General features: G+C 35.5%; 2 protein-coding genes across 3 annotated transcripts in view; both read right to left on the bottom strand.

The window, feature by feature from the left end:
* The window catches only part of LOC125480897, a 28,700-nt gene extending 23,864 nt beyond the window's left edge, over nt 1-4,836 (bottom strand). The window contains 7 exon segments of the mRNA XM_048592139.1: nt 699-760; nt 1,430-1,498; nt 1,715-1,752; nt 3,343-3,436; nt 3,664-3,776; nt 4,206-4,283; nt 4,441-4,836. Coding sequence (XP_048448096.1) covers nt 699-760; nt 1,430-1,498; nt 1,715-1,752; nt 3,343-3,436; nt 3,664-3,776; nt 4,206-4,283; nt 4,441-4,543 — 557 coding nt within the window. The 5' untranslated portion in view covers nt 4,544-4,836.
* Nucleotides 4,837-16,898: 12,062 nt separating this feature from the next.
* LOC125468354 lies at nt 16,899-18,861 on the bottom strand. Of its 2 annotated transcripts, none has more exons than XM_048564008.1 (6): nt 18,673-18,861; nt 18,482-18,549; nt 18,254-18,385; nt 18,069-18,142; nt 17,836-17,973; nt 16,899-17,137 (listed from the first exon to the last, which is right to left on the bottom strand). In XM_048564008.1, the coding sequence occupies exons 2-5, from the start codon at nt 18,527-18,529 to the stop codon at nt 17,838-17,840; spliced, it is 390 nt and encodes a 129-aa protein (XP_048419965.1). In that variant the 5' UTR covers nt 18,530-18,549; nt 18,673-18,861; the 3' UTR covers nt 16,899-17,137; nt 17,836-17,837. The 2 variants fall into 2 exon arrangements, with proteins under 2 accessions (XP_048419965.1, XP_048419964.1); XM_048564007.1 differs by having other exon boundaries at nt 18,482-18,576; nt 18,673-18,841.
* Nucleotides 18,862-26,742: the final 7,881 nt, after the last annotated feature.

Below are 26,742 nucleotides of genomic sequence, written 5' to 3' on the forward strand. Positions count from 1 at the left end.
AAGTTTATTGACTTGCTCCCCTCTATCCTTTTTCAATTGATGGTACTATGGTCTGAATGTAGTCGTCTTCTGGTTTTTATCTGACGTTTCGGATGTTTATTTCCTGCTAGTTTCATGTTCTGTTGGATGGGGCTAGGTTCTTTTGTGGACTACTTGCCCACTAGAGATTGTACCCTTTGCATTTCCTAATTCAGGTATCTTGTTTCTTATTAACAGTGTTATCAACCCAAGTAAGACACAAATGGCAATGCACTAGAGATTGTACACTTTGCATTTCCTAATTCAGGTATCTCGTTTCTTATTAACAGTGTTGTCAACCCAAGTAAGACACAAATGGCAATCCACAAACGGTAAAATCATGTTTTTATTTTTATTTCTTTTTACGTTTAACCAAAATCATAAGCATTGTGCAAACCAGTCACATGCAAACTTTGTCCAAATATAAACTAGCAAAGACTGAAAAAAGGGATGCACTGCAACTTTAAAAATTCTGCCTAACATTCTTATAGTTGAAGTAATGTGGGCCCATAAAGACAAAAAACTCTATATGCCTAATAATCAAAGACTCTCTTGAGTTTGAACAGGTAAAAACAAGAAAGAAACAAAGAAAGAAAGAAAAGACAGAAAGAACTTGGAGAAAAAAAAAAAAAAAAAAGCAATGGCAACTGCCAATATAACCAGAAGAAACTGTGAATTACCCTAAAGGAGTTTGCTTCATTGTCCTCAAGCTGGATAACTTCAACCCAAATACAGTATATGCCTGCAAAACAATAAACAGGAATAAAAATTATGCTATGTTATTCAAGAGAAAATGTCGTGCAAATAGAATAGTAACTTCAGATACTAAATAATATCCACATCTTAGAAAACAACAAATAAATGAAGGTTTTTTGTATAGTTCTTTTACTTGTAAAAGAACAATAAATTACAAATCAAAAGTTTGATCAATTTAATTTATAATTTAGGATTAGTGGGAAACATAGTAGATAAATAAAATAAGACCAACCCCTCTCCTTCAAAAAAAACCTACACCTGTACCATTAGCATATTTTTTTTGAGAAGAAACTATAACAGTTTATTAAAAAAGAAAAGTGAAATACACAGAAGGATAAGAAATCCACCAAGAACAGAACAAGAAAATCTCTCAAGAGGATCTGATTACAAGTAGGAAAACCTCAACCAAAATCACTTTACAACTGCTAACATATCCCACAGTATGTGAGAAAGAGAGTAATTCTTAAAATCATTCGAAACTGAAGCCCAGAGGGCTGCCCAATATATTACTCTTCCCCATAGATCTGCTACCCCCACACCAGTATCAAAAATTCTTTTGTTACGCTCCAACCAAATGTTCCAAATAATGAGTCGAACGGACAGCTACATAAAAGAAAAAAAATTAGCAAGGGACTATAACATGGAGAAAATTTACCAAGTCACTGAGCTTGTGATGGTACAAGATATGAAAATCTCTGATTGACACTTGGATGCTGTCAAGAACCTAAAGGGCAAAAGGCATAAATGTCAGGTGGTGTTCAGCAATGATCACAAACTCCAAATATCTTAATATATCTTCAACAGTACCAAATTATACAATACACTTCATTTCTTTTCAAGTATTGAGATGGAACAATAGAGACAAAGAAAGCATAATAATATGATGGCTCTGTGAGCTAAAAATAATCAAAATGTAAATTGCAGAATAAGGTAATATCACCTTAGCAGAAATATATGATATAAGCCCAGCCTGATTTTCTGCAGAGAGAAAAAGAAAACCCATTAAAGCACCAAAAGTTACAAATTGGCAGCCAGAATATACTTTGAAAAGAATTAACACTGCATCTCCCGCTAAAAAACTGAACTGTCATGGAGACTAAGACAACTAGACGGACAAGAATAAAATAAATGTAATATGTCCTAGCCACTTAGACAATGAGCAGCAGCACATGAGCTGTAGGCCACATCCCATGAGTACAAAAAGATCTGGTGATAGCTTAGCGCCTAATTGATTCCAAACAATATGCACACCTTCTTTGTGTAGTAAACCAAACAGTTATGTGAACTAAAGATCATAAGTGTTAGCTCAACAATAATAATATATCCCTCATTTGATAATTTATGGGTTGACTACTCTTTTTAAAAATGTGGCTAATGCCCTGGTAATTTGAATATATTACATAGAATAACTACATTTTTAATGATACCAGTGTATTAAAAGCGTGAGGTGTGGGCGAGGCGTCCGAGGGATAGCCTGGCCTAGGCGTGAGGCGTAAGACCTAAATTTTTTTAATATATACACTGAGGGTACACATATATTATATTTAAAAATAAATAAATAAAAGAAGATTATTAATCAATAATCACCCTGAGCACACACATATATTATAAATATATACACACACATATATACATATATTATATTATATATATATATATATAATAAAGGATGAAAAGCACAATGAGCACACATATAACAATGCACGCAGACAGCACACACATCCATTATATAAAAAAATAAAAATCAGAAAAAAAAAAAAAAAGGCAGAGAGACGATAATGCAAGGACGAGGTACGAGGCAGTTAAAACCCTACCCAAAATTTGGATTTGGGAGTTAAAAAAAATAAAAAATAAAAAAGCAGCCAAACAGAGATGCATGGACTCCCTGAGGCGCGCCTCCGCTGCATAGGCGGCTCCGGCGACGTCTTCCACCCACTCCCTCAAAACAGAGGCAGCAACCCTCACGCCCAACCTCAGAGGCCGCCTAGGCACGCCCTAAGGCGAGCCTTTTAAAACATTGAATGATACAGATACATTATCTTTCAGTGAAAAAGTATAGATGTTGCACTTTTATAATGATACAGGTACACTGATTTAGTTTCCTACATGACTTTACTTGCATTAGCAATTTAGCATACAGACTACCGGCCAAGGTTTGTCCCACTTGGAGGGCAAGGTATTACATTTGCAGTGTGTACACAAAGATACTAAAACCAATCAGAAGTGTTCATGCCTCGAATTCGGGGTGACTCAAATATTCTAAGAATTGCATTGCTCAACTAATAGAAATATTTTAAAAATTGAAAAATAGAATAAGGGAAGATTAAATTGAAACTTCAGAATCTTATTCAAAAAGCAAAACTCTTTGTTAATTCAGTGATGTTTTCCCAAGGCCCCAATTTAAATTTCTACAAGGGACCCTTCATTTTCTTGGTGAACTCTACACGTGGCTAGTAACTTTAAATCAATAATAGTGCACTCAATAAAATTGCCAAAGAAAAGAGAGGGGCATTAATATCAGAGCTGTTCATTATTTGCCTTCAGAAAGTGGAATTTAAGAAAGCTTACCGGAAACACGTTTTGATAGTTTTCCCAACTCTGCTGCAGCAAGTTTGGCCTTTTTCCAAGCAAGCTCTCGCCTTTCAACTTCATCCGAACTCCACTAAAACAGACAAAATCACTTAACGACATGAAATTATCCCTTTTCAGATACTGTCTTAATTTACATGATATATGATACCTTTAGATCATCCGCAAAACCTTAAAATCATTGTTTTAGTTAAGTCTTGTGATCTAATATCTATTATCTATACAATCTCCAAGTAATTCTACCGGTCAATTCCAAGAACACTTTCTTTTCAAATGAACATATCTGAGACTGAAAATTACCTCTTGATCATTCCGTTGGGATGCACAAAGAAAGACATCTTCTAAAATAATTTCAATGGGGTCCCAACCAAGCTTCTTCCAAGGAATTTTGATGCTTAACTTTCCTACCCGGCCTATCAAAAAATCCATGATCAGATGTAGCTACCAATAATAGTAATGAAGAAATATATAGAATCATGCCATAAATCTAATGCACCAGTTAAGAAGTTATCATGTAGGACCCGATGCACGACCCAACAGCTCTACAGACATAAGATTTCCTCCCATCCCAAAAGATACAGCATATAAAATTAAATAAAGCACAACTAGACAATCACAACCAGTGCCTTCAATAATGTACATAGATTAACTGGACCTTGTTAAAGTTCTGGCATATCAATACAATGGAATCCTTCCACCAAATGGTCCTCAATAACTGTACTAACAACTACACAAACTTTAAACCTATGGACATATAACCCAAAAACATTGCCTGTACCGAAGAAGTAGAGAAAATGTCAAAAGTATTAACAATAGTAGTACGAAGAAAATGTCAAAAGTACCTTCTTTTAAAGCAAAAGGCAACTGAAGATAATCAAATGCTTCAAGACTTAGCTCCACATTTTCCAAGAACACTTCCCCTACGCAACACATTAAAATTCATTACATGGGCATTGTTATATACATAAATTCATAGTTTCCTGAGTACTCATAACATCGAAAACCCGCAAAACTCAACCAACTTCCACAAGAAAACGAAAAACAACAGCATATAACTTCAATGCTTGAAAATACTACCTTTCCAAAGGGTGATCTTCAGCTGGTGTTTCTGAATATCTTTGAAGTACCGACCCAGATAGCCCAAAATCACCTGACTAACAACTCTTTCGAACATCGTCATTTACGCTCGCCTCCGTCCCTTCTCAGTTCTCGTTCGCTGCGCCTATCAGAGAATTCAATTGGACCTCGCTTGCGATAACTGCTAGACTGAAAGCAAAGAGGAGGGATATCGACTTGAGGGCATTTAGGAAGAGGAAGATTGATTGGAGGTTCAGGGTTTAGGGTTTCAGAAAAAAACAGAGCAATTTGGGGAAGAAAGGAGGAGGAGGAGGAGGTGGAGGAAGCGAGCACCGCCGTAGTTGTCAGAAACCGAGAAATAGAGCGCTCCAGTTGCCCCACGCGATTGTAATTCAATTTTTATTTTTCTTGTGCTCCAATTTCTTGTTTTTTTTTTTTTTTTTTTTTTTTTGGTATAAAAAAACAAACTTTCTAATATCTGTCCAAAATAAATAAAAGAAGTATTATGGCATCTCAAAAATCTCATTTTACACTCCTCATAAGTGTATTTTTTTTCCTAATATAGAAATTTTGGAGTGTAAAATGAGATTTTTAAAATGCTAATAACAATTCCATAAATAAATGTATAAATTTTAACGTCTAATTGAGATTTTAATTTTCTCTTATTGCTTTTTGAGATTTTGAAATGAACAAGACTTGGCTGCTAAAAATTCAGCAGCCACCCCTGCTTACACCCAATCATGTGTGGACACGTGTCTAAGTTTTAATTCGTGTCCACACAGGATTGGATGTAAGGAGGAGTAGATACTGAATTGTTCAGCAACTAAGTTAATTCCTTTTGAAATTGTATCAATTTACATATTTTGTCTTTTTAAATGTCTAATCCTCTTCATTATATTAATGAAATTTTTATTTTTATTTTTGCCATTTTTGAATGTCTAGTGATCACAACTTCATATATTTAATGAATTATTATATAATCAATGAGATCGAAAATACAAATGAATATAATTTTAATACGTTAGGATATGGTATGAGAAAAAAGAAACTTTGTATTCATTTTAAAAGAAAAAAAAGTACCATAAATTCACATTAATTATTGGCTACTTATCACATGCTTACATTTTCTGTTACTATTATAAATTGCTAATGTTATAAAATCATAAATTAGGAATTGAATGGTAACATCTAAACATAAGATATTTATTGCAAGCAAGCCATTTTACGACAGTTGTGGAAATGTGTTAAACCCTTATATGATGATGTGAGTTCAAACTCTATCAATGACTAATCTAACACAATTCATCATTTTTTTTTTTTTTAAATAACAAAAAAAAACATAAGATCTTTATTTTTAGACCATATATATGTTCCTCATGCATGCATGGATAACCCAAACTAATCTACTTAATCAAGTGGGTAAAAGTAGATGGGCTAATTCATTATTCATTTCATCTAGTCCAATAGCATAGAGATTTTTTTTTCTTGTGCACATTAAGTTACATAAATGAATAAGAGCTGTTAAATTTTGCTAAGCTAATAATCTAACAACTCTTATTCAAATGTGTAATTTAAATGTGCACTTTTGATGCACTAAAAAAAAAATCTTCTTAAACAAGACGGAAGCTAACAAAAACAAGTTAAAAAAGCCTCTCTCTAAAAGTCTTCATTTTCTCTCTCTAAAACTCTCTCTCTGAAAGACAATCCCAGAAACTTTCGTCGTCGGCCTTAGCCTTTGCCTTGGGTGCCGGAGGCATCCACCTTCCTTCCTTCCTTCTTTTCCTTTCTCTTCTCTATTTCCTCATGAGTTTTTGCTCAATTTCTCTCCTCTCTCTTTTCATCCCTTATCATCTCCTTTACTTTTCCCCCTCCTCTTCCTTCGTCTTTTCCAGTTTTTCTCCCTTCCTTTTTAATTATCGGTTCTCCCCTGAGTTTAATCTCATTTTTCTTTGAGCCAAGTCTCAACTATCCTAGGCTTCATGCCCCTTATTCAACATTTTTCAGCTGCTATTAATGCTTTATGTCTTTTCATTTTCATTCCTCCCTTCTTCCTAGCTGTGATACTTTATCTTCATCCCATCAAGTGCTTAGATCAACGTACTCCGATCAAAAATTAGATATCAGATCCACTTCCTTCCCTCACTTTCCTTCCCCCACCGCCATACTGGATCCCCATTAAGGCCAAGTGTTGGGTACTTTACATACTCCCTTAGCCTCACTCTCTACCCTTAAGTTAATTTGTTTGTATATATTTGCAAGGGTTCGTGAAAGGAACTTGGATCTGTTCAGAGTTTGGCTTCCTTTGAGGATGTGATGGCAGTGACGGTGTGGTCTTTATTGTTGGAAATTAGGGTTTTTTTATTGTTTGTTTTTTACAGCCTTCGAGATTAAGTTTGTGTGGACCTTCCGTTGTATCTTGAGTTACTGCTCTCATTTCAATTGGGCCTTTTACTTTCTCTGTAGTTGTTTACCTGGTCCTTTTTGGGCTTTGTACTAGTTTTTATTATAATAAAAGTTGTGACATCCCACATCGTCCAGGGGAGTGGATGTTGTAAGCCTTATATGTATATTTTCATCTCTACCTAACATGAGGCCTTTTGGGAGTTCACTGGCTTCGGGTTCCATTGGAACTCCGAAGTTAAGCGAGTTCACGTGAGAGCAATCCCAGGATGGGTGACCTATTGGGAGGTTCTCGTGTGAGTTCCCAGAAACAAAACTGTGAGGGTGTGGTAGGGGCCCAAAGTGAACAATATTGTGCTACGGTGGAGTTGAGCTCGAGATGTGGTAGAGGCCCGGGCCAGATGTGACAATTTGGCATCAGAGCCAATCCCTGGTCAGATGTGTGCCGACAAGGACGTCGTGCCCCTAAGGAGGGTGGATTATGACATCCCACATCGCCCAGAGGAGTGGATCTTGTAAGCCTTATATGTATATTCTCATATCTATCTAGTACGAGGCCTTTTGGGAGCTCACTAGTTTCGGGTACCATTGGAACTCCGAAGTTAAGCGAGTTCGCGCAAGAGTAATCCCAGGATAGGTGACCGACTGGGAAGTTTTCGTGTGAGTTCCCAGAAACAAAACCGTGAAGGTGTGGTAGGGGCCTAAAGTCGGCCGACAATATCATGCTACGGTGGAGTCGAGGCCGAGATGTGGTGGGGGCCCAGGCCGGGATGTGACAAAAGTTGTCTTCATGATAAAAATAAATAAAAAAATAAAAAATAAAAAATAAAAAACAAGAAATAAGCTTGGGCCATAATAAAAAGGCCCAATATCATTTTAGATTTGAGACATTATTGTGCTTTCTAATCTTGAATACTCAAATTGGGGTTTTGCCTCGGATTGTTTTCCGTTTCCAGAATTTAGGGTTTAACGTGTAGAATTTCTTGCTTGGGGTTTAAGCTTATGCTTTAACTTTGACTTGTTCACTCACTCAGTGACATTATCGATGGGGGTTCTTGCCAGCCACCCCTGTTTCTCCTATGGCAGTCGGTTGATTGCACAAGTTCCGTCCCACATGGAGTTGAAGATGATGGTAAGCACCCAGCGGAAGTCAGTAAAATCCTCAATTCCATCCAAGTATTTGTTCACGCATCTATTCGGGTTCTGTATCCACATCCTGTTCATAATTCCTACAATCACAATAATAGTACAACAACTTCATACAAATGATAATGTCACCTTATGCCTCTGGTAAGGGCCCTATCCCATTCGGGAATACATCGTTATGTCACGTAATCTATGGTTACATCATATTAGATATCGACATGGATGAATTTCTGCAGCATCTCAGTATAGTTCTTCAAATGGATGACGTAGATATGAAATACCTATGAGCCACCTGAAGAACGTACAGAGATGACACCGAAAATCTCCACAACCGAAACCTAATCCTCCGACCATAAACTACGCGCCATAACTGTGCATTCCCAAACTATCTAAATAATGGGACAATTCAAGAATCAATTGGACCGCAATCATGCTTTCGCATCCATGCGTGAAATCCAACTAATCCTCGAACAGGAAATTAAGTTTTACTTAAAAGAAGAAACAAGTACGAAGTTAATTACAACTAACTTCATACATCACAACACATATTTGTACTTCACCTACAAATTTAACAACATAATATGAATATAATTTCAAAACACAATATAAACATAACAACATAATTGTATTAATGTACTTTTTTTTTTATAAATAAAACGAAGAAAATACATTCTCAATAGTTCTCCGCCAATCACTAATCAACAAAATATCCTTATAAACAATGAAATTCATGGTGTTAGTATGAATTTACATTAATACTTTTACCCTAAAAAAAGAAAAAAAAAAGAACTTACTAGACACACTGAGACAGCTCGATCAACCTATACAAGAAGATGAAGGGAGTATTAGATGATGAAATTGAGAGAAAATGAAAATGACGTATGTCGGATTGAAGAAAAACTAAAAGGATGAGTGCAGAGGCTAAATCTGCAATTTTACTGTAGTTTACCTCTGCACAGGTGAATCCAGATTATAAGGTTTACTTTTGGAAGATTGATTTTGCATGACTAAAAACATGTTAATCGCACAAATACCCTTTGAGTGACAAAAACAATGTATCGTCACGCAAGGTTACAATTTTTTTCATTCACTTTATAATTTATTATTTTAAACAAAGTGCGTGACGATGCCAACATTCGTCGCGCAAAATGCATATTTTTTTTTTTTATGTTTTTCCATTTTATTTGTATGTAATGTAAAATTTTATTTTATTATAAATAAAAAACTCAAACCTAATTAAATATTAAATTAATTAACAAAACTAATTTATTATCCCAAATATAAATTATAATTAATGTAAATATTAATACTCATCCACATAACATAAATTTATTAATTCAATTACTTATAAAGTCCACAAAATCTTATTTCAAAAAAAAAAATTACAATTCAACTTCAATCCTTCCCCGCCCGCAACACATCAAACTTCCAATGTCGAAAACTCTGCTTGAAAGCCCATCCACATAAATCTGTTGCTTCTCATTGGTTTCATCAACATCCCAATGAACCTACATTAATGCCAATAACAATAAATTAGTAATTTAAAAAATATTACGTTTTAACAAAAATAATTGTTCATTATTTACTACAAACTTATCGATAACTCCCCCAGCATGAACTTCTTCAACACCTTAGGGACCTTTTTCCAAGACTCAAACTTGGTAGAACAATCCCTCCACACCAAATTCCCAATGTCATACCTAAATTCGACGAACGCATCAACCATATTTTTGCCTTCAAAGTACGGCACTTGCTTCCGTCAATACTTTTCTGATCGCACTACAAGTTTCTTTTTACTAGAACCTTCTCCAAAATAGGCCATTCTTTTTCAAACATTTTTTTTTAAAACTAGGGTTCTGAAACTGTGTTTATATAGTACTAGGATACCTTTGTGCAACAAACCCATTCGTCTCGCAAATTGCCATGTTCATCGTGCAAAACGCGTCATAAATGGGCAATAAACGGGAAGGTTTGAACACAATCTGACCATGCTTTGCAAGACAAACAACTGTTATTCATCGCGCAAAGTTGTCTTAAGCGACAAACATAGCATCGCGCAATATATTTAGTGACGAATGGAATCATTGTAATTATAAAGTTTATGTAAACATATATATCTATGTTTACGTAAACTTTATAATTACAAACAAATATTCTGTGACGACCCGTTCCTAATTTTCTATGTAATTTTCTCCCCAAGTGTGTAAAGTGACATTTATGCCCTTGTTGGCAGGTGACATGGACAGTAGTATTCGAATTTCAATTTATTTTTCTCGTTATCATAATTCAATAGTACTTGTCATTATGAACACTTGAGCACGAGTTAGACCCAAATCGGTTTTATAACGAAAAAGTTAGGCTCAGTCAAAGTACGTAACAGCAGGGTAAAATTTTTACGCACATGTATTAATTATTCAATGAGGGAAACATTGTTTTTGATAAGGGGATAGATTTTTTGAGTACTCTTATGGTGCAAATTTGAAAAATCTTATCCTCTCTTCTTTTTAAATTGGACCCGTGTCCCCCATTTCACTCACAACCAATCTTTTTCCCTCATTTCACTCTTCACCAATCAACATCTCTCCACAATTCCCTCACCAATCAGAGAACCCATTCCTTACACCACTCCCCTAATCAGAAACTGCTCTCTCTCTTCTCTTCCTCTCTCACTGACACTTTCCCTTTCTCTGCAACCCTCTAGAACGACAACAAAACTTCACAAATTGAACTTCTAATCACCTTCATCGTGTTCCTCTCATCATCACGAACCAGGCGTACCAACCAATCACGAAATGGACGAGTTTTGACCCGTCAGCTCAGAAGGTCCAGCTTGGTGAGTTTTCCTCGGACAAGTTTTAGGCCGAGTTACAAGGTTTTAGGATGTGGGGAAGCTTCTACACAACTCCCTAGGGTCCTTAGACTAAGTTCGGAGTCGAGTTGACATCAGAACAAGCGAGTTTGAGGAGTCGAAGTTTAGGCCGAATCTTTTGAGGATTTTTCAGGTCATTTCCCATCCATTTGTTGGACTTTTGGAAGGTAAAATCTTGTTATGCTCTTCTCCAGCTTCAATTCCATATAAATTTCACCTGGAAATGGTTGAGAAATGAGCAAGTTATGAGGCTTTGAAATTTACCCAGAAACCGGCGAACCAGACAGCGACGAGGCTCACCAGAGAAGACGAAGAATATTCCGTCAAAGTTGAAAGAATATTCTAATAGCTTCAGGTAACCCATTAAGTTCAATTACTATTTAACAGAATATTCTGTCAACTCTGAAAGAATATTCCCTGGTTTCTGTCACCTCTAACCTGCGTGTGGCCGTGGGCTAGGCGGCGCAGTGAGGGCGCGTCCAACCTCCGACCGACGAGTGCTTGACACGTGCCCATGACTTCATGTAGATCATTTTTGTATATTCAAACCTTCCTTTTGAGCAAAGTATGGGAGATTTACCTAGCCTTTTTTAATATGTCCTATTTAATTTACTAGTTTAGTTATTTCATATATAAATGAAAATTATCCCAATGACGTACGAGGTCAAGCGAGGCTAGAAGGCTACGATCCGACCACGTACCAATGAGTGGGCATTTGTTTTCGTGTGTGTGTGTGTGTGTGTGTGTATAGTTTTATAGTTTCCATTATTGTTTTTAGATTGATATTACACCTATTATGCCATGATTACATAGGTTATAAGAAATGTTATACGACTGTAAAATGCTAAAATAATCATACGGGATGCGCAAGTAAGTTTACCATGTTGACTAGAATTATTGAATGGTTATGCCATGTTTATATTTATGTAGTCTACTTATCATTGCTGCACTCGATGTTAGTGCTCGCCCAGGGCAAGGGTTAGTCTTTCACGTGTATGTTCACCTCTGCACCGCATGCTCACCTTAGATCCAAGTAGGTGTCAGTCCTGTCATACAAGTTGCATTCGGCAACTCCGACTTGTACGTGACCGCGATTATCACTAGTTTTCACGTGATTGTAGCACTATAGGGTACTTATACATTACACCACAGTCTTGTTCATGTCAGAAACTATCTGCATGAACTCACGTGCTAGTGTAGATTGATGAGTAACCTGTATTCATTATGTTATTGTTGAGATATTGTAGTTTGGCGCATTTCTGGCATCATTCTTATTTATGGTTGTTTTCATACTTATATGTAGTATGATTTTCTAGAAACTATACATGATTTACAGTGAGGGGTTAGTATGTTCAGAAAATAAATGTGTTTTATAAACCTTTGTTTTTGTGCCCACTCACCTTTTTGTTTTTAGCCCCTCTAGGTCTTAGACAATCGAATTCTCTGTGGCTTACGAGGAAACTCCGGTGGATTTTGAGGTACCTAAATAATTATAGGGAGCCTTTCCCGGTTGTGTGTTGAGTACTTAACTAGTTTCGACTGCACAGTCTTTTGTCATCTATGCTCTGAATATTTGTATTCTATGGGTTCTACCCACTACTGAGCACTCACTTTATTAGTTTAAATAAGTTCTAGTTTCGGTTTTAATTTATTCACATTTTCACATCGCTTACACTTTTGGTTACGTCACCTTCGGGTGACGGCTAGCATAAATCGACTCCGATCAAGGGTGTGTCATATTCAGTCAAATATTTTTTCTAAAAGTATTTAATACCTTAAATATTTAATCTATAAATAATTAATACGTTAATCCATACAATTACTTTGAGCATAAGTACGATATTCATTGAAGATTGAAAACACGTACAAACCAAGGATAGGGTGCTTACATTGAGACTCAATAAAAAAAACAAACATAAATTAAAGCCTAATTAAGTCCAAATACATAACTTGTAAAAAAAAAAAAAAAAAAAAAACCTTCAATTTAAATATTGTCCTCACAAACATAAATTTAAAACTACCATTTCGATAGTCCTCCATTCCACTAGACGTCATAACGCTGCCGATTGCAACCTTCCACCAGCGCATGCTCCATCAACTTTCGTTCTTATCATCATTAAGAGTATACTTACACTATTACACATATATACAAATAATTAATTCCAATCATCATTAAGAGTATACTTACACTATTACACATATATACAAATAATTAATTCCAACATATAACTAAAAATTTCACAAACAATATACTTACTAATAGTTCATCTATCACCACATTCTTCACATTCTTGAACACATATTTCCAAGAAAGCTACTCAACAGTAGGACAATTATTCCCCATGGTTACAACAATCATATGCGCGAACTTAAAATGTTGCCTCAAATCATTCGGGTTGGCGGCAGGCACGCTCTGATCCTTGTTTTTATCCTCCATCTGTTCTTGAAGAATAAGGAGAACATAATTGTGAAGAATAAAGACAACAGAAGTGCATATTTATAGGAAGGTTAGGGCCTTTGCGTGATGAAGGCTTTGTCACACAAACATCTGTAATTAAATGTGGTATTGATTCCTCTGATTCACCTACAGTGAATGGTCTGAGTGAAAACTGACAGTAACTTGCGTGTTGAACAAAGGTGTCCTTTTCGTTGTGCAAGTTTTTTGCACCAAAAAAATTACCCCGCATTTTCTTGTTAACTTTATGCGATGACAATGTATATTTGTCACGAAATTTTTTGTTTCCTTTCCTGTCTATTTTGCGTGGCGAAACTTTTTTTCCATCACGCAAGTACATCCTGTGCAACGAAATATTGTTTGTCGCACAAACTATTTTTTCTACTAGTGGAAGTAACGAAATTTAGTGGTAGAAGATAAAGATGACAAAAATAGTTTCCTGGTGTATTATGACCTTAAGTTTGCAGCTGTAATGACATGGAAAGTTGGTAATTAAGGCTTTTTTGCTAATGGTCCATGGGATTGGTATAACTCTTCACTTTGGCCCTTTACAATAAAAATGATAGAAGTGGTCTGCCCACTGTAAATTATTTTGGTCATTTCGTGAAAAAACTGTCAATATCCTTATTAAGTGGAGGGGCTTGGTTGACAAAACTACCCCTAAAAAAGTAGTCACGTGGTCGTTCACGTTAAAACTTAACAAGGATATTGACTTACTTTTTACGAAATGATTAAATTTACATAATTTTTCAAGCAACTCTTTTTCAGTTGATAAAATAGGTAACCGTTTAATCTTTCTTGTGACACAGTTGATTGAAGATAAGATTTGATCAACTTTAATTTTGAAAAACTTGTTTCTTAGCTCTAGAAATAAGTATTTTTCCATCAATATCAGAATGCTCACAACTTTTCAAAAATCCTTCAAGATTGATACAAAAACTCTTCTAACTGTCATTGTCCGCAGCTTTTAACTTCATTTAATTAAACAAAAGCCTCAAAATTTCTTCATATTTATGAAATTGTTCAAATCTGATATCAAGTGAGTTACGAGCTTGATAAACTATATAAATAAAGTAATCAACTCTAAAAGTTTCAACAGCTGATTGAGTTACCATTTCACTAGCACTCTCATCAAACTGTTTCTTTCTTCAAATGATGTGTTTCTCACAAAAAAAAAAACAGTTTGAATTCCCATCTCACTTGCTATTTTCTTAGCTTTAAACACAAGATTTGTAATGTTAAAAGATATGTAATAAACAAAAAAATTGGGAGCCCTTTTAGAGTAGTGGCCCTCTACTTCGGTTACCCTCAGTGTTAGGCCTGAATCGAAGCGACAATCTGGCTTAAAGAGCGAAACTAGAAAATTTGTTTCGGCTTTGAATCCGTCTTGTTTTCATAGAAAGTTTAGAGTGCGTTTACATAAGAGTAATGGGAATGTAAAAGAAAGTAAGAAATATCATAATTCATTTGCTAGAGCAGTGGAAATGTTGGCTTCATTTTTCTTTGGGGTGTTGAATTCAAAACACGAAGCTACCTTTTAGTCACTAGATTTTTCTTGTTTTTCAAATTTACTGCCAATCCATCTGTCCAACTCCCAATCCATCTATCCAAATGCATATAAAGTTATAAAACTCAAGTCTCTTTGCAATCTTTTTTCTTTCAACTTCTCATTCTCTCCATTTCTATTGAATATTTAAACCAACTATAAACACGAAAATTCCTGACAATGAACGAGACAAGAATACGTGTACAAAATATATTTTGTATTAATGATTTTGGGGTTACAATTTCTTTGTAATTTGATCCCCTGATTTGATCCCCGTTAGGTGTTGATTTGTGGATGTGCGATTGATCGAAGGGCCGTCGAGACTTGATCTTGGATGAACGGTGATGGACGGATCTTCAAGGGCTTTTGGGCTTGATCTTGAAGAACGGTTGGATGTGTGGATTTGTTGATCCAAATGGCCGTTGGGGCTTGATCTTAGGATGAACGGTTGATGAACGATGAAAACTTTCTTCAAGGGCTGTTGGGGGCTTGATTTTGAAGGTTGAGGGAAGTTTCTTCAAGGGTCGTTGGGGCTTAATCTTGAAGGAGGATTTGACGAAGAACAAATAGGACTTTCTTGATCCTTCGGGATTTGCTTGAGAGCTTTAGAGTTTCAAAGCTTTAAGGTTTTGGTGTGATGTGAATTGGTCTTCTTTCCTCCTTTTTTTTTTATCCCTTGATAGAGAAGCCTATTTATAGGCTTTGAGAGTGAATCACACCATCCATTTTTTTGGTGAAGTGAGTGGATGTTGTAGGTGAGATAAATGGAGTTGGTAGGTGAAGTAAGTGTGTGATGTAGGTGAAATGAATGGAGTTTGTAGGTGAAATGAGTGTGTGATGTAGGTGAAATGAATAAAGGTTGTAATTTTAATGCATCGGTCAACATTTGTTTCACTGAAATTTCGATGTCTACACCAACTATCATATGGTCTTAAAGATTGTACTTTAAGGTAATCAAAACTTTGAATTATATATTTTTCTTTTCAAAAACTTTTTATTCAATGGATTATTTTAATATTCAATTCGTTAGTGTGATGTTGATTTTAGAAGAAAAAAAAAACACAAGAGAAACAATTGGCATTGAATTTATTATACTCGTCAATCAAGTTTTATTGTTAAAACTCTCTTGATCATCAAGTTTTATTGTTCTTCACTTTCAATCTTAAAAAATTGACTGCAAAAATTTAGTACATTTGTGTCTAAAAACGTGAATCGTGTAATGTTTAAATAATGTTTGTATATTTATCTTCTATTGATATTAATTTTTAATGATATTTGATGTGAAAATATAACTTTTTATGTATTTAGTGAATTCTTTTTTATACAAAGAACCGGAGATCAAAGAATTTTAAGGCCCACTTTGAAGGCTCGCCTAGGACTCTCAAATTCTTAGGGCTGACCCTGGTCTTCAAGGGCAGGCGAGAGAGTCGATTGCGGCATTGCAAAGAAATCGATGGAGGGTAATGGTTTGAGAGGTGGGTTTTTTGGTACGTACTGTCCGAGGACGAAGATTTGGTGGCGGCAGTGGTGTCGCTTTTGACTGGGATTCGATATGGGAATGCTAGTGATAGAATTGAAAGAGGAAGCCGGATGCGGCTGACTCACGTCCCCAATGTTTGTTAGAGTGTAACAGGGATAACATTAGGTTATTCATGAATTTACCGTCAGAATTAATCTAAGGGAGTAGATAAAAGAGGACCTCACATGTCCTCAAACTGAGGACCTGTAGGTGAGCACTACTGATTCTACTAAGGGTCGGGGTGGGTTTAGAACTTAAAATTTAAGTTTTACTTTAAGGATTGAAGTAGGTTTTAGTGTGCTTGGTTTGAACACTATATAGTTCTCGATCCAACGATTTTGTAAATATGATGTAATTTATAACGTAGAATTCTTTTTTCTTCTTTGATCAAACGGCCATGTTCTTTGAAAACTAATTAATTCATGGTTGAAGCAAATAAATTTCTCCTTTAAATGTAAGAAAATGTGGTAAATGAATCATTCACGAAGTTAAAATTGATCAGAATACGCAATCTTATGAGAAATTCAAGGGAACAGATCGATTTTTTAACCAATAGAAACGTCAAAACTACAAATATATGCCAACTGTAAATCTCATGTAATGCCAACAGCTACTAACAGATTCAGGCAGCAAACAACTCAAACTGCAGAAGCTTAAAATTGTGGCTTTAGCTTGTAACTTTACCTACAACAACGGAGACAGGCCCCTCCATCCAATTAGCAGAACGAAAATCCGTGGTCATCTGCTACGGTCTTGGGAAACCTGCATATCAGCGCCCTCGTTAGTTTCTCGACATTTTAAGGTTTATGCAGTGCTGAAACAATCAGCTGGATATTGGCCAGTAATATATATATGCTACTTACAGCTTAAGCCCTACCATTTTAGCTGCTTATCCAAACTACTTTATGAGTCCCACTAGTTGAATTTCGAGGCCAAAGAACACAAACCGGAAGAGTTCGCCCAAGTTCTTGAATTGGACCAATTACACTTCAAAACAAAACACACTAGACTTCTAACTGCTTCCAGTGCTTAAGATTTTCAAATTTTACGTGGTTTGGCTGTATGAGGATATTTGAAATTTCTATAAGCATGTTGCATAATTCACAGCAACTCTGGAAAGATAAGGCAAGTTCATACCGCCTCAACTTTACCGGATCATGACCCAAAGAATAAACAATGGAAAATTCATCAAGCCAAAGTGCTGAGCTGCTCAAACCCAGATCAGATCATCTAAGCTGACACACATCCTAGGTAGCTGCTTAAGCTTTTAGCAATAAGAATAAACCAACAAAGTTCATCAGACCCAAGGAAATTATGTTCCTAAGCATATTGAGCCACATATAACAACTAGTTGGACGAAATCTTTTAAATACGGCAAGAAATTCTGAGAAGTTTATGAAACAGATAAAACTTATAATATCAGACATCCCATACAAACGAATGGCCCATTGTATTATTACCTTCAGGAATCAAGGTTAGCATTTTGAAATACATGTCGGGCATTATGCAGAAGAACACTGGCGTCCTCGTTTGAAGCATCAAGCATACGCAACTCTCGGATCTCTTCCTGCCATTTCTCAATTTGTTCCTTGTGCACCCTTTAGGTGTAGTTGTACCCCACAAATTTCAATCATCCAAAACCCCAAATATTACAAATTCAACAGAAAATATAAAGTTACTTTTTGCAACTCACATAATCATTCGCTCTTCAAACTCATCGCTAATCTTCTGAAACATCGTCTTCCCTGATTCCAGACTCTCAGATACCTATGCATAATTCCAATTTATTACATAAAAAAACATCCAAAAAATTGCAAATACCTACAATTATTCAAGGAAATAATGATTCATTTACTCTGCAATTTAACAGCTAAATACCAGCTGAGTGAAGCGTTCAATCTTCTCGAGGATGTGAGCGATTGCGAGCTCCATCTCCTCAGATCCAGCAACTATTCCTTCAAATTCTTCCCTCTGATCCATCTCTGATTCTATGATCACTCCTTCTCCTTCCTTAAACCTCAAAATTAATCAGATTTTCACAATCTAATTCACAAAACGGAATAAGAAGCACAAAACACACGGATTGAACATAAAAAAAATACATACATCTGGTTTCATGCGTTTCCTTGTAGATTCACTTTCTGCGTTCTCCATTGAATCGATTGTTGATTAAGCTAATTAAGTAACCAGCCAAACAGCACCTTTATTACGATAACAATAACAGTACAAAATTCAGCATCGATTCTAATTATCGTTAATTAACTTAATTATAAGCATAACTTGACATAAATTCGTACCTTCAATGATGCAATCTCGATCTGACTGACTGTGCGATGAGGACGACGATTCAAAATATCTGTCTCCGTCTCCAACTTTAACATGCGCGGGAACTCTGCTTCCAGTTCTACAGGAAAGCGGTTATATATACACGGGTTATTGGGCCTTTAGTTCCATGTCAAAATTGGCCCAACTATGTAGGCACATTGGGCTGTCAGATAAAACTTGTTAATACTCATTTTGTTTGCTAAACTGTTAGACCTTGTTTAGCAGCTCGGACTGTACTGATTATTTCTGTCGGATAGGATAAATAGTCACCGGATAGTACTAACTAAATTAATCGGGCGTTTGTTACAATATCGGATTAATGATCGTATTATTTATACTATGTTTGGTAATGAACCGGATAAGAAAATGGAATGTCAAATAACAAAGAAAAGCCATTAAACTAAGCTGCTAAAAGGGCCAAATTCTAACAGCTGACTATGTGCAATGTCGGCGGAGAAGTGGAAATCTTGGGAGGAGGTGGAGGAGCGGGAGGAGGTCTTGGCTGGAGAGGGGCAGTAGCACAAAAAGCACAGGTTGAAATTAACTTAAAAAACAGTTGAAAGCTGCAGATAAAGGAAGAACAAAAAGCACAGAGCTTTAGGAGCAAGATAGAGAAAGGAAACCCGGGCCCACTAAAACCAGCAGTATCCCACAAAAATTAAACCATAAGAATCACGACGAACACAAAATTAAACCATAAGAATAATGACGAACACCAAATTAATGAAAAGCTCTGGAGAATTAAGAAAAAAGGGCTTACGTTCGTTGGCGTGTTCAGGAATTTCACCGTTCTCCATGGCTGACAATTTTCCAACGAACTTGGGATTTGCTTTTTTCATGCAAGTGTGGAGGGAGAAAAGAGATATGAAAGAGTTGAACCGGGGAGGGGAAACGAAGAAGAAGAAGAAGAAGAAGAAGAAGAAAAATGAGAGGATGAACTGGGATTCAACGATAAAGAAGAAGGTGTGAGAAGACTAACTTGAAGCAGAGAACGGCTGCGTCTGGAGAAGAAGGAGTGCCCGATTAAATTGTACTGTGGTTTTGGAGAGGATAAGCAAGCGGGCCTTTACCGTATAAAATAGATGGGCCGGATTGTTTAATCCAGTGTCTATTTAATACAAATGGACACCAAACACCGTACACCGTACTCCGTATTATTAATACTATTCAGTGTCTTATACGGTGTGCCAAACGAGGCCTTATTGTTATTGGTACATGACGTCCTGGGTTCAATTCTTACCGCTGGTAAATTGTAGGATAGTGTACAAGGGAAGGTTAAATGTCTTTATGAGTCTTTCTGGCCCCCGAAAGGTGGATTGCTGCGGTGAAGCCACTGGCTGGTCCTCTTTTTAATTAAAAAAAATGCAAAATGCTTTGAAATGTGTATTTTACCTTTTTTTTTGCTAATAAAAAAAATTCTACTATGGAAAGATGTAAAACACCCATATTAGCTAGAAAACGTAGATAAAAATCTAAATATACATATTTTTTTACATCTTTCGGTGGTGGGTCTGCCAACCAAAGTAAGAAAATTAAGGAAGTCTATTCATACACCCATTTTACCTTCCGTACATATCTTATTAATTTTTGATCATTGATCATCTTCAATTCATTTGATTCGACGACCAAAATTAGAGGGATGTGTGAGAATTAAAAATGAATGCGTGAATATCACTACGCAAAATTAAATGAGATCTTAAATTTACATCTCTCTCATTAAAGTATAACACCCATCTACATCTCCCTCATTATTAGTGTAAAATGAGATGTAATTATGCACCTCAAATTTGCATCTCTCCATTGGAGATGCGCTAGGAATTTTTTTTTCCATAAAATTTTAACAAGTTTTTAATTGGTTCAATTAAAGGGTTTTTACATATCTAAATAAACAAGGGACTTAAGTTACTAGTTAATAACAATAATTATGTTTTTAGTATGAATTTAATCCAATTTAGAGTAATCAAATTACATATTAATAGAACTTTGATTGTCAAGCAAAATTCTATAAGATTACCATTCTAACCCTCTAGTCAAAACTGAACAAAAATAAAAAAACATGGGCAGTAATATAATTTCACACAAACCAAATTTAGCTGTTTTTTTTAAAGGGAACTTTAACGAAAAGCTCTTAGTACTGTTCACTTTAACGAAAAACCACATTTTTACACTAAAAAGTCAATCATGGTACTATTCAATTTACCTTTTATTTTGTAAATATCGTTAAAACTCAAAGTTTTCAAACCATTTTCATTATTATTATATTTTTTTTAAAGTCTCACTCACATGTGATTCTAGCATATCTCTGATATTATATATACAAAAATCTCTCCCATCTCTCCCCCATGTTCACTCAATCTTTTCCTCTCTTTCCATCTAAAAAATAAAAATAAAAAAATATTCACACACACTTTATGTATGGGCATATGCTAGTTTCCCAATAAACACAGCTTACATTAATATGCACATTCAGGGAAATGAGGCCTGCAGATGTGTTTTGCCTCGAGTTTGGTTCGTCCCTCCTCAATAATAAGTGTATAAAGCAGACGAAACACGTAAACAAGTCGGCAAGAGTAGGTCGGATTAGAATAATTAAAATATAGTTAAGAAAAGCTTTTATTAATAGAGGGTATTCCTCTTGTACATAAACATAAAGGCTTATACTCTAATATCATACTTTCTCCAAATGCATCACCAAAATGAACTTTGTTTCTGTGCTTTTGGTTGTTTAATTAAAAAAAGAGAAAAAGGAAAGATAAAAGAAACATGTTCATCGACAACTTGTTTGACAAATGACACTCATAGGAATTTTTACAATCTGCAAAAGTAGGGATAAAAATACTTGCAAGAGAACGAGATAGTTGTAGTATAAACGGCTCAAGTAAGGTCCTTTTCCGCATAAATTGATTGAATAATTTGTATTTAAACTAATTCTTAATTAAGTATTTGAAAACAAGGTTTAGAAAAAGGTGATTTTATGACCTAGAATATTAAAAATGAATTTAATTAAAAATAATTAAATAAATTGGCAAAGCAAAGAAAACAAAATAAAATAGTTTTGAAAATAAATTTGTGCACTAGGGTTCCGCCGTCACCTTAACAATCCGACGTAGTTTTACCAATTACTTATGAATTACCCATGCAACTTTGAAGGTTAGGTTTTTCTAATGCATTTTCTATTCGTGGTATTCAAGCTAGAACGTATATCAAACATGCGAATGTGGTATTCATATCAAATATAAACATGCATGGCTCATTACGATTTATGAAAAACCATGCAACCCCTTAGACGTGGTATTTGCCCTAGGTGAATTACAACTATCAATCATAAGAAGCAATACTCAATCCCCATGTGGTATTTCAACCGAATTGCATCCGATTACTTATCTAAACATCCTAATGGTAGCTAAGCATTAAGATATAGAGACAGTTTAAAGCACAGTGATTAATAATTCAAAGTATGCATGCATAATATCATAAGCAATTAAATAAAAACTACATATTCATGCTAAGGCTCAAAGCATCGCCCTAGCAAACGGAAATTAGTTACAAACAATCATAAAACAAAATATTATTAAAAACATGGATAGAAAACACCTTGAAAATACAAAACGTCAAAGCCTAGCTAAGTTCTCCAAATTGATAACTCACCTTCTCTAATGGCTAAAAAAGCCTTATTTATACTACTACAAAATAAAAACCTAAAATGTCATAGATTATGTGACATCCCACATCGCCCAGGGGAGTGATCCTTAAATGTATATTCCCATCTCTACCTAGCACGAGGCCTTTTGGGAGCTCACTATTGGAGATGTGCCCTAAAACCAATCATATGATGATACTTTATGGACATTTCACATGTTAAACTAATCTAGTTTAATATTAAGGGCAAACATTATTGTTTGAGCCGTCTCATATAAATGTTATATGCTTAAACGATAAGTCCAAGAAATATGTGATTGGGAGAATGCGATCTAAAGAAGTTTGATTCATGAGACCATTCTTTCGTAGACACATCCTAAACGTTCCTGATCATAGGATTGCCAATTGGGCATTGACAGTCCGTTAAGATCAGTACGTGCTGTGTCTTCTCTCAGGGAGAGTGACTAGTCTCGAGTCATTGGTGTTTGTGACATCAAGACAAGTACGTAGGTGCTCAATAGAGAATGAGTTCACTGAACACGATCAACGAAGAGTTCTCATATTCATGTCACATGAGAACTCATGGTTGGGATAATGCAAAGTAGTCCTTTGACCTGAGGCATCACAGCTGTCTTGTGGTTAGGTACTTGATCTTTGATTATGTCAAAGTCACTCTATCAGGGTGTCCACGGCACCGTCGGGGTTAAGCCACTTAGTCATGGAGGCAAGTGAATGCGCAACAAGGGATCTCTAACCTTCAAACTGTTTGAGGGAGAATACTCTATGATATGATTTAGAATCTCTGGCCAGAGTATGAATGAGATGTTGGAATGCGTTCCAGATCACATTCAAGGTAATCATATAAGTACAAGATTCACATTGGATAGTAGACATGAATAAACTATCAAACCAAACAATGTGGTCAAGAGTATTGTATTAGAGAAAGACCGTATTGCATTTCTAATCCTAAAACTGAATAGGTTCTCCACCTCTTCTGATTAGCTTGGGTAACCATGACATGCTGCTAGGCGTCAACCATGGTTTGTGGAAGCCCTAAAAGTGTATTATCACTAACGGGAGAATTGAAAGTAAGTTTCAATTCACAATCGATTAGAAAGAGTTTTTAATCGCCCACTGCCTTGCTAAAAGGAACCTAATGGATCGTTCACCGAGTAAGGTAGAGTTTGAAGAAACAACGGAGATGAGTAAGAATAATTAAATGGTTTAATTATTTATCTAAGGCTAGGATTAATTAATATGTTAATTAATCAAACGAATAAGTTCGTTAAAGACCTCGGGTTAGTTTTGGGCCGCAAGGCCCAATGGGATTTGAATGTCAAGTCCATTAACTCAAGTTGTATGACAACTTGAATGAACGAAGGGCTTGAAAGCCCAATGAACCCTATAGGCCGGCCATGATAGAAGAATAGGGCTTTTGGTCCATTAGGTCACTTATTTGAAGGGACTATATAAAGGACTTTATAGCCTAAAATTTACAAGAGGTAATTTTTGGGGAAAGGATGAGAACACAAGCTCTCCTTTCTCTCTAAAATTTTCGGCCACCTTGGAGGGATCATCTAGCAATCAAACTCCTCCAAGGTCACTCATTTCTTCTTCATTATGCCTTGGTGATGAATCATTAGAGGTTCTCAATTTTGGGAACTTGGAGAAACCTTTTCATCCATCCAAATCCATGGATCTAAGATGCAAGGAATGAAGGCCCTCTCTTTGGGTGATTAGCCTTTGCTTATGCAAAGAGGAATCTACAAAGGTATTGATTTCTCAACTCACTTTGTTTTGAGTTGAGTCTTGGTTCACCTATCTACTAGGCTTTGAAGTTCATGGGTTAAGTTTTGTTTTTGAGTGCATATAAACATGATTCCGCCTTTTAATTGTTAATTGCATGTTGTTGATGTTTCTCAAATGAACTTGTTTTTCTCAAATCTTCCTTCACTCACTGGCTTCGGGTTCCGTAGGAACTTCGAAGTTAAGCGAGAAAGGGGTTAGAGCAATCCTATGATGGGTGATCCACTGGGAAGTTGCTCGTTAGTTCCCAAAAACAAAACCGTGAGGGAATGGTAAGCCCAAAGCGGACAATATCGTGCTACGGTGGTGGAGCGGGCCTGGGAAGTAATCCGCCCCGGGCCGGGATGTGACAGATTAAAACTAGGAAACATAATAAAATAATAAAACAGAAAATAAAAGGTTTCCTATTTGAACTAAAATTTGGACTTCTCAGAAAATTAGTCTTTTGACTGACCAAATCAACTCCGATTTGGTCCCAAAAGGTCTTTTTTTAAAGCTTGAGACGTCCCCTACAAATCCTCAGAAGAAATATTTCTCAAAATATATCATCTTGACCTCCAAAATATCCAAAACGTCCAGAAATGTCAATCTGGGAAAGCTGCGCGCTGGGCCTTTATTTCATCGTCATGGTCAAACGGCTTGGTAGAAAAATTTGAAACTTTGATACAATCATCTTGAAATAGTCACGAACATCCTCTAATTGGAATCACTCCATAATTCATCCGTTTGATGACGTTTTGCTCTTGAGGAAGTCGAATGTCTTACATTGAAAATTCATAACAAAGTATAAAAATTCTACTAAAATAACTAATAAATTAATACTAAGAATATGGTAAAATATATGGTATAATATCGTCTCATCAGACACATCCAACCATATATGTTCAAAGTAAGATATCATATGAGGTAGGTTGAAAATCCTTTAGTTTTATTAAAATCGCAATACAACAAGAACCCGATGAATCTGTGGTCTAGAAGTGGTATTTTCTTTACTTTGTTGAAGCAAACGGATTATATACTTTTAAGAATGTGAATGTAAGTTGTGCAAGTCACACATTGTATTCATGTAAGGAAAACTTGGCAAAACAAAAAAGAGAAAGGCAAACACATGATTGATCGTAGTTTACAAATAGAAGTACAATAAAAGCGTAAAAAAAATTGTGATAATTGATGTTGAGTTTTAATGATAAAATTTTACTTCGTAGCATCAATATGGTAGTGTTGTTTACATCTATTTTTATTTCTCACACACTTCTTGCGGTTTTCGGTCAGTGGATCGAATAATTTGAAGAAGATCAATGATAAAAAATTAACAATAGTATGTGAAATCTCAGAGCCGACTCTAACTTCTTAATTGGCTGTTGAAAAATTGGTAACAATGAAAATTCACGGGCTTGCATTTGCATTTATGGTCACATCCCTTATGCTACCCATAAGTGTTTGCCTTTAATCCTTAATTTCAAATATATAGCAAATTAGCAATGCCGTAATCAATTTAATTAAACACAATAATTAAGCAATAAACCGTCCTATGAAGCTAAGTAATTAGGAGACATTTTTGAGTGTGTTGGTCACGTAACCCAGTACAAAAAGTGCAATGCAATTGATTGGAAATTTAGGAAAAAAAAGTTAAAACAATTTTATTATAACACTTGATGTCTCGCTTTTCCAGTACATTGAAAAACAATTTAGTAGGTACTATGAAGCCGATACACGTAACAATAATATGGGAAGGTAAATTTTCTCATGGGAAGTTGTACAATACTGGGTCTCTCTGTTCCCATTTACAAATTTGTAATTATGTAACATATGAACCCCACACGGCACACACATCTAATCCAGCATTACCAATTTCTATTTTTTATCCCATTTTAACACCTTCTTTCAAAATAATTATGTTCTGGTAGCTTAGAATAGCATCGGAGTTGAAGGATATATTAGTAATAGACTCATACATACACCTATTTTCTAGAAATCTTTTAGTAGGTTATTTTTTTTAATCTCAAATTTCTTGATAATTCTATACTAATGGGTGGAGGAGTGGCCTAAGCTTCATAATGAGTTAGTAATAATGTGGTTCAAATTTGTTTTTGGCGAGAATCGAACCTAAAATCTCTCACTTACAAGTAAAGAGGAATACCACTAGACCGTAGTTTTTGATAATTGAATACATGCATGCAAGGTTTTAAAAGGCGATAGGGATTAGTCGAGCGGCGTGCAGGGGTCTAGCGTCTAGGTGTCTAGGCGGGGGCGTAGGTTTTTTTAATTTAAATTTTAATTGAATTATATCATACAAATAAATATTTATTTATACTTAAAAAATAAAATAATTAGATTGTGATACATAAATTGCACAATAGAATGACATATAGATTATCAAATATTAGAACATATTGAAAACATGAGGAACATGCATATAATGAGCGTTTATCCAAGTATTCAACAAGTCACTTATAATTTATTGAAAAATAAAATGCAAAATGAAATTATTTGTTTTCTGTCTAAGTGAGAGTCACGATCGACCTAGGCGGATGCTTAGGCGGATCTAGGTGGGCTAGACAGACGACGCCTAGGCATACGAGCCATTTCTTAATTTT

The sequence above is a fragment of a genome, unplaced genomic scaffold, assembly GCF_019419815.1.
Source record: "Pyrus x bretschneideri cultivar Hongxiangsu unplaced genomic scaffold, Pyrus_bretschneideri_v1 Contig37, whole genome shotgun sequence".
Taxonomy (NCBI): Eukaryota; Viridiplantae; Streptophyta; class Magnoliopsida; order Rosales; family Rosaceae; genus Pyrus; species Pyrus x bretschneideri.

What these genes read in the sequence shown, in the direction of transcription:
- LOC125468354 (XM_048564008.1), bottom strand. Translation starts at nt 18,529, where the DNA reads ATGGAGAACGCAGAAAGTGAATCTACAAGGAAACGCATGAAACCAGAT. An exon ending in GGAAACGCATGAAACCAGAT is followed by an intron (nt 18,386 to 18,481) that starts GTATGTATTTTT and finishes TTGAGGTTTAAG; the next exon opens with GAAGGAGAAGGAGTGATCAT. An exon ending in TTGAACGCTTCACTCAGCTG is followed by an intron (nt 18,143 to 18,253) that starts GTATTTAGCTGT and finishes AATTATGCATAG; the next exon opens with GTATCTGAGAGTCTGGAATC.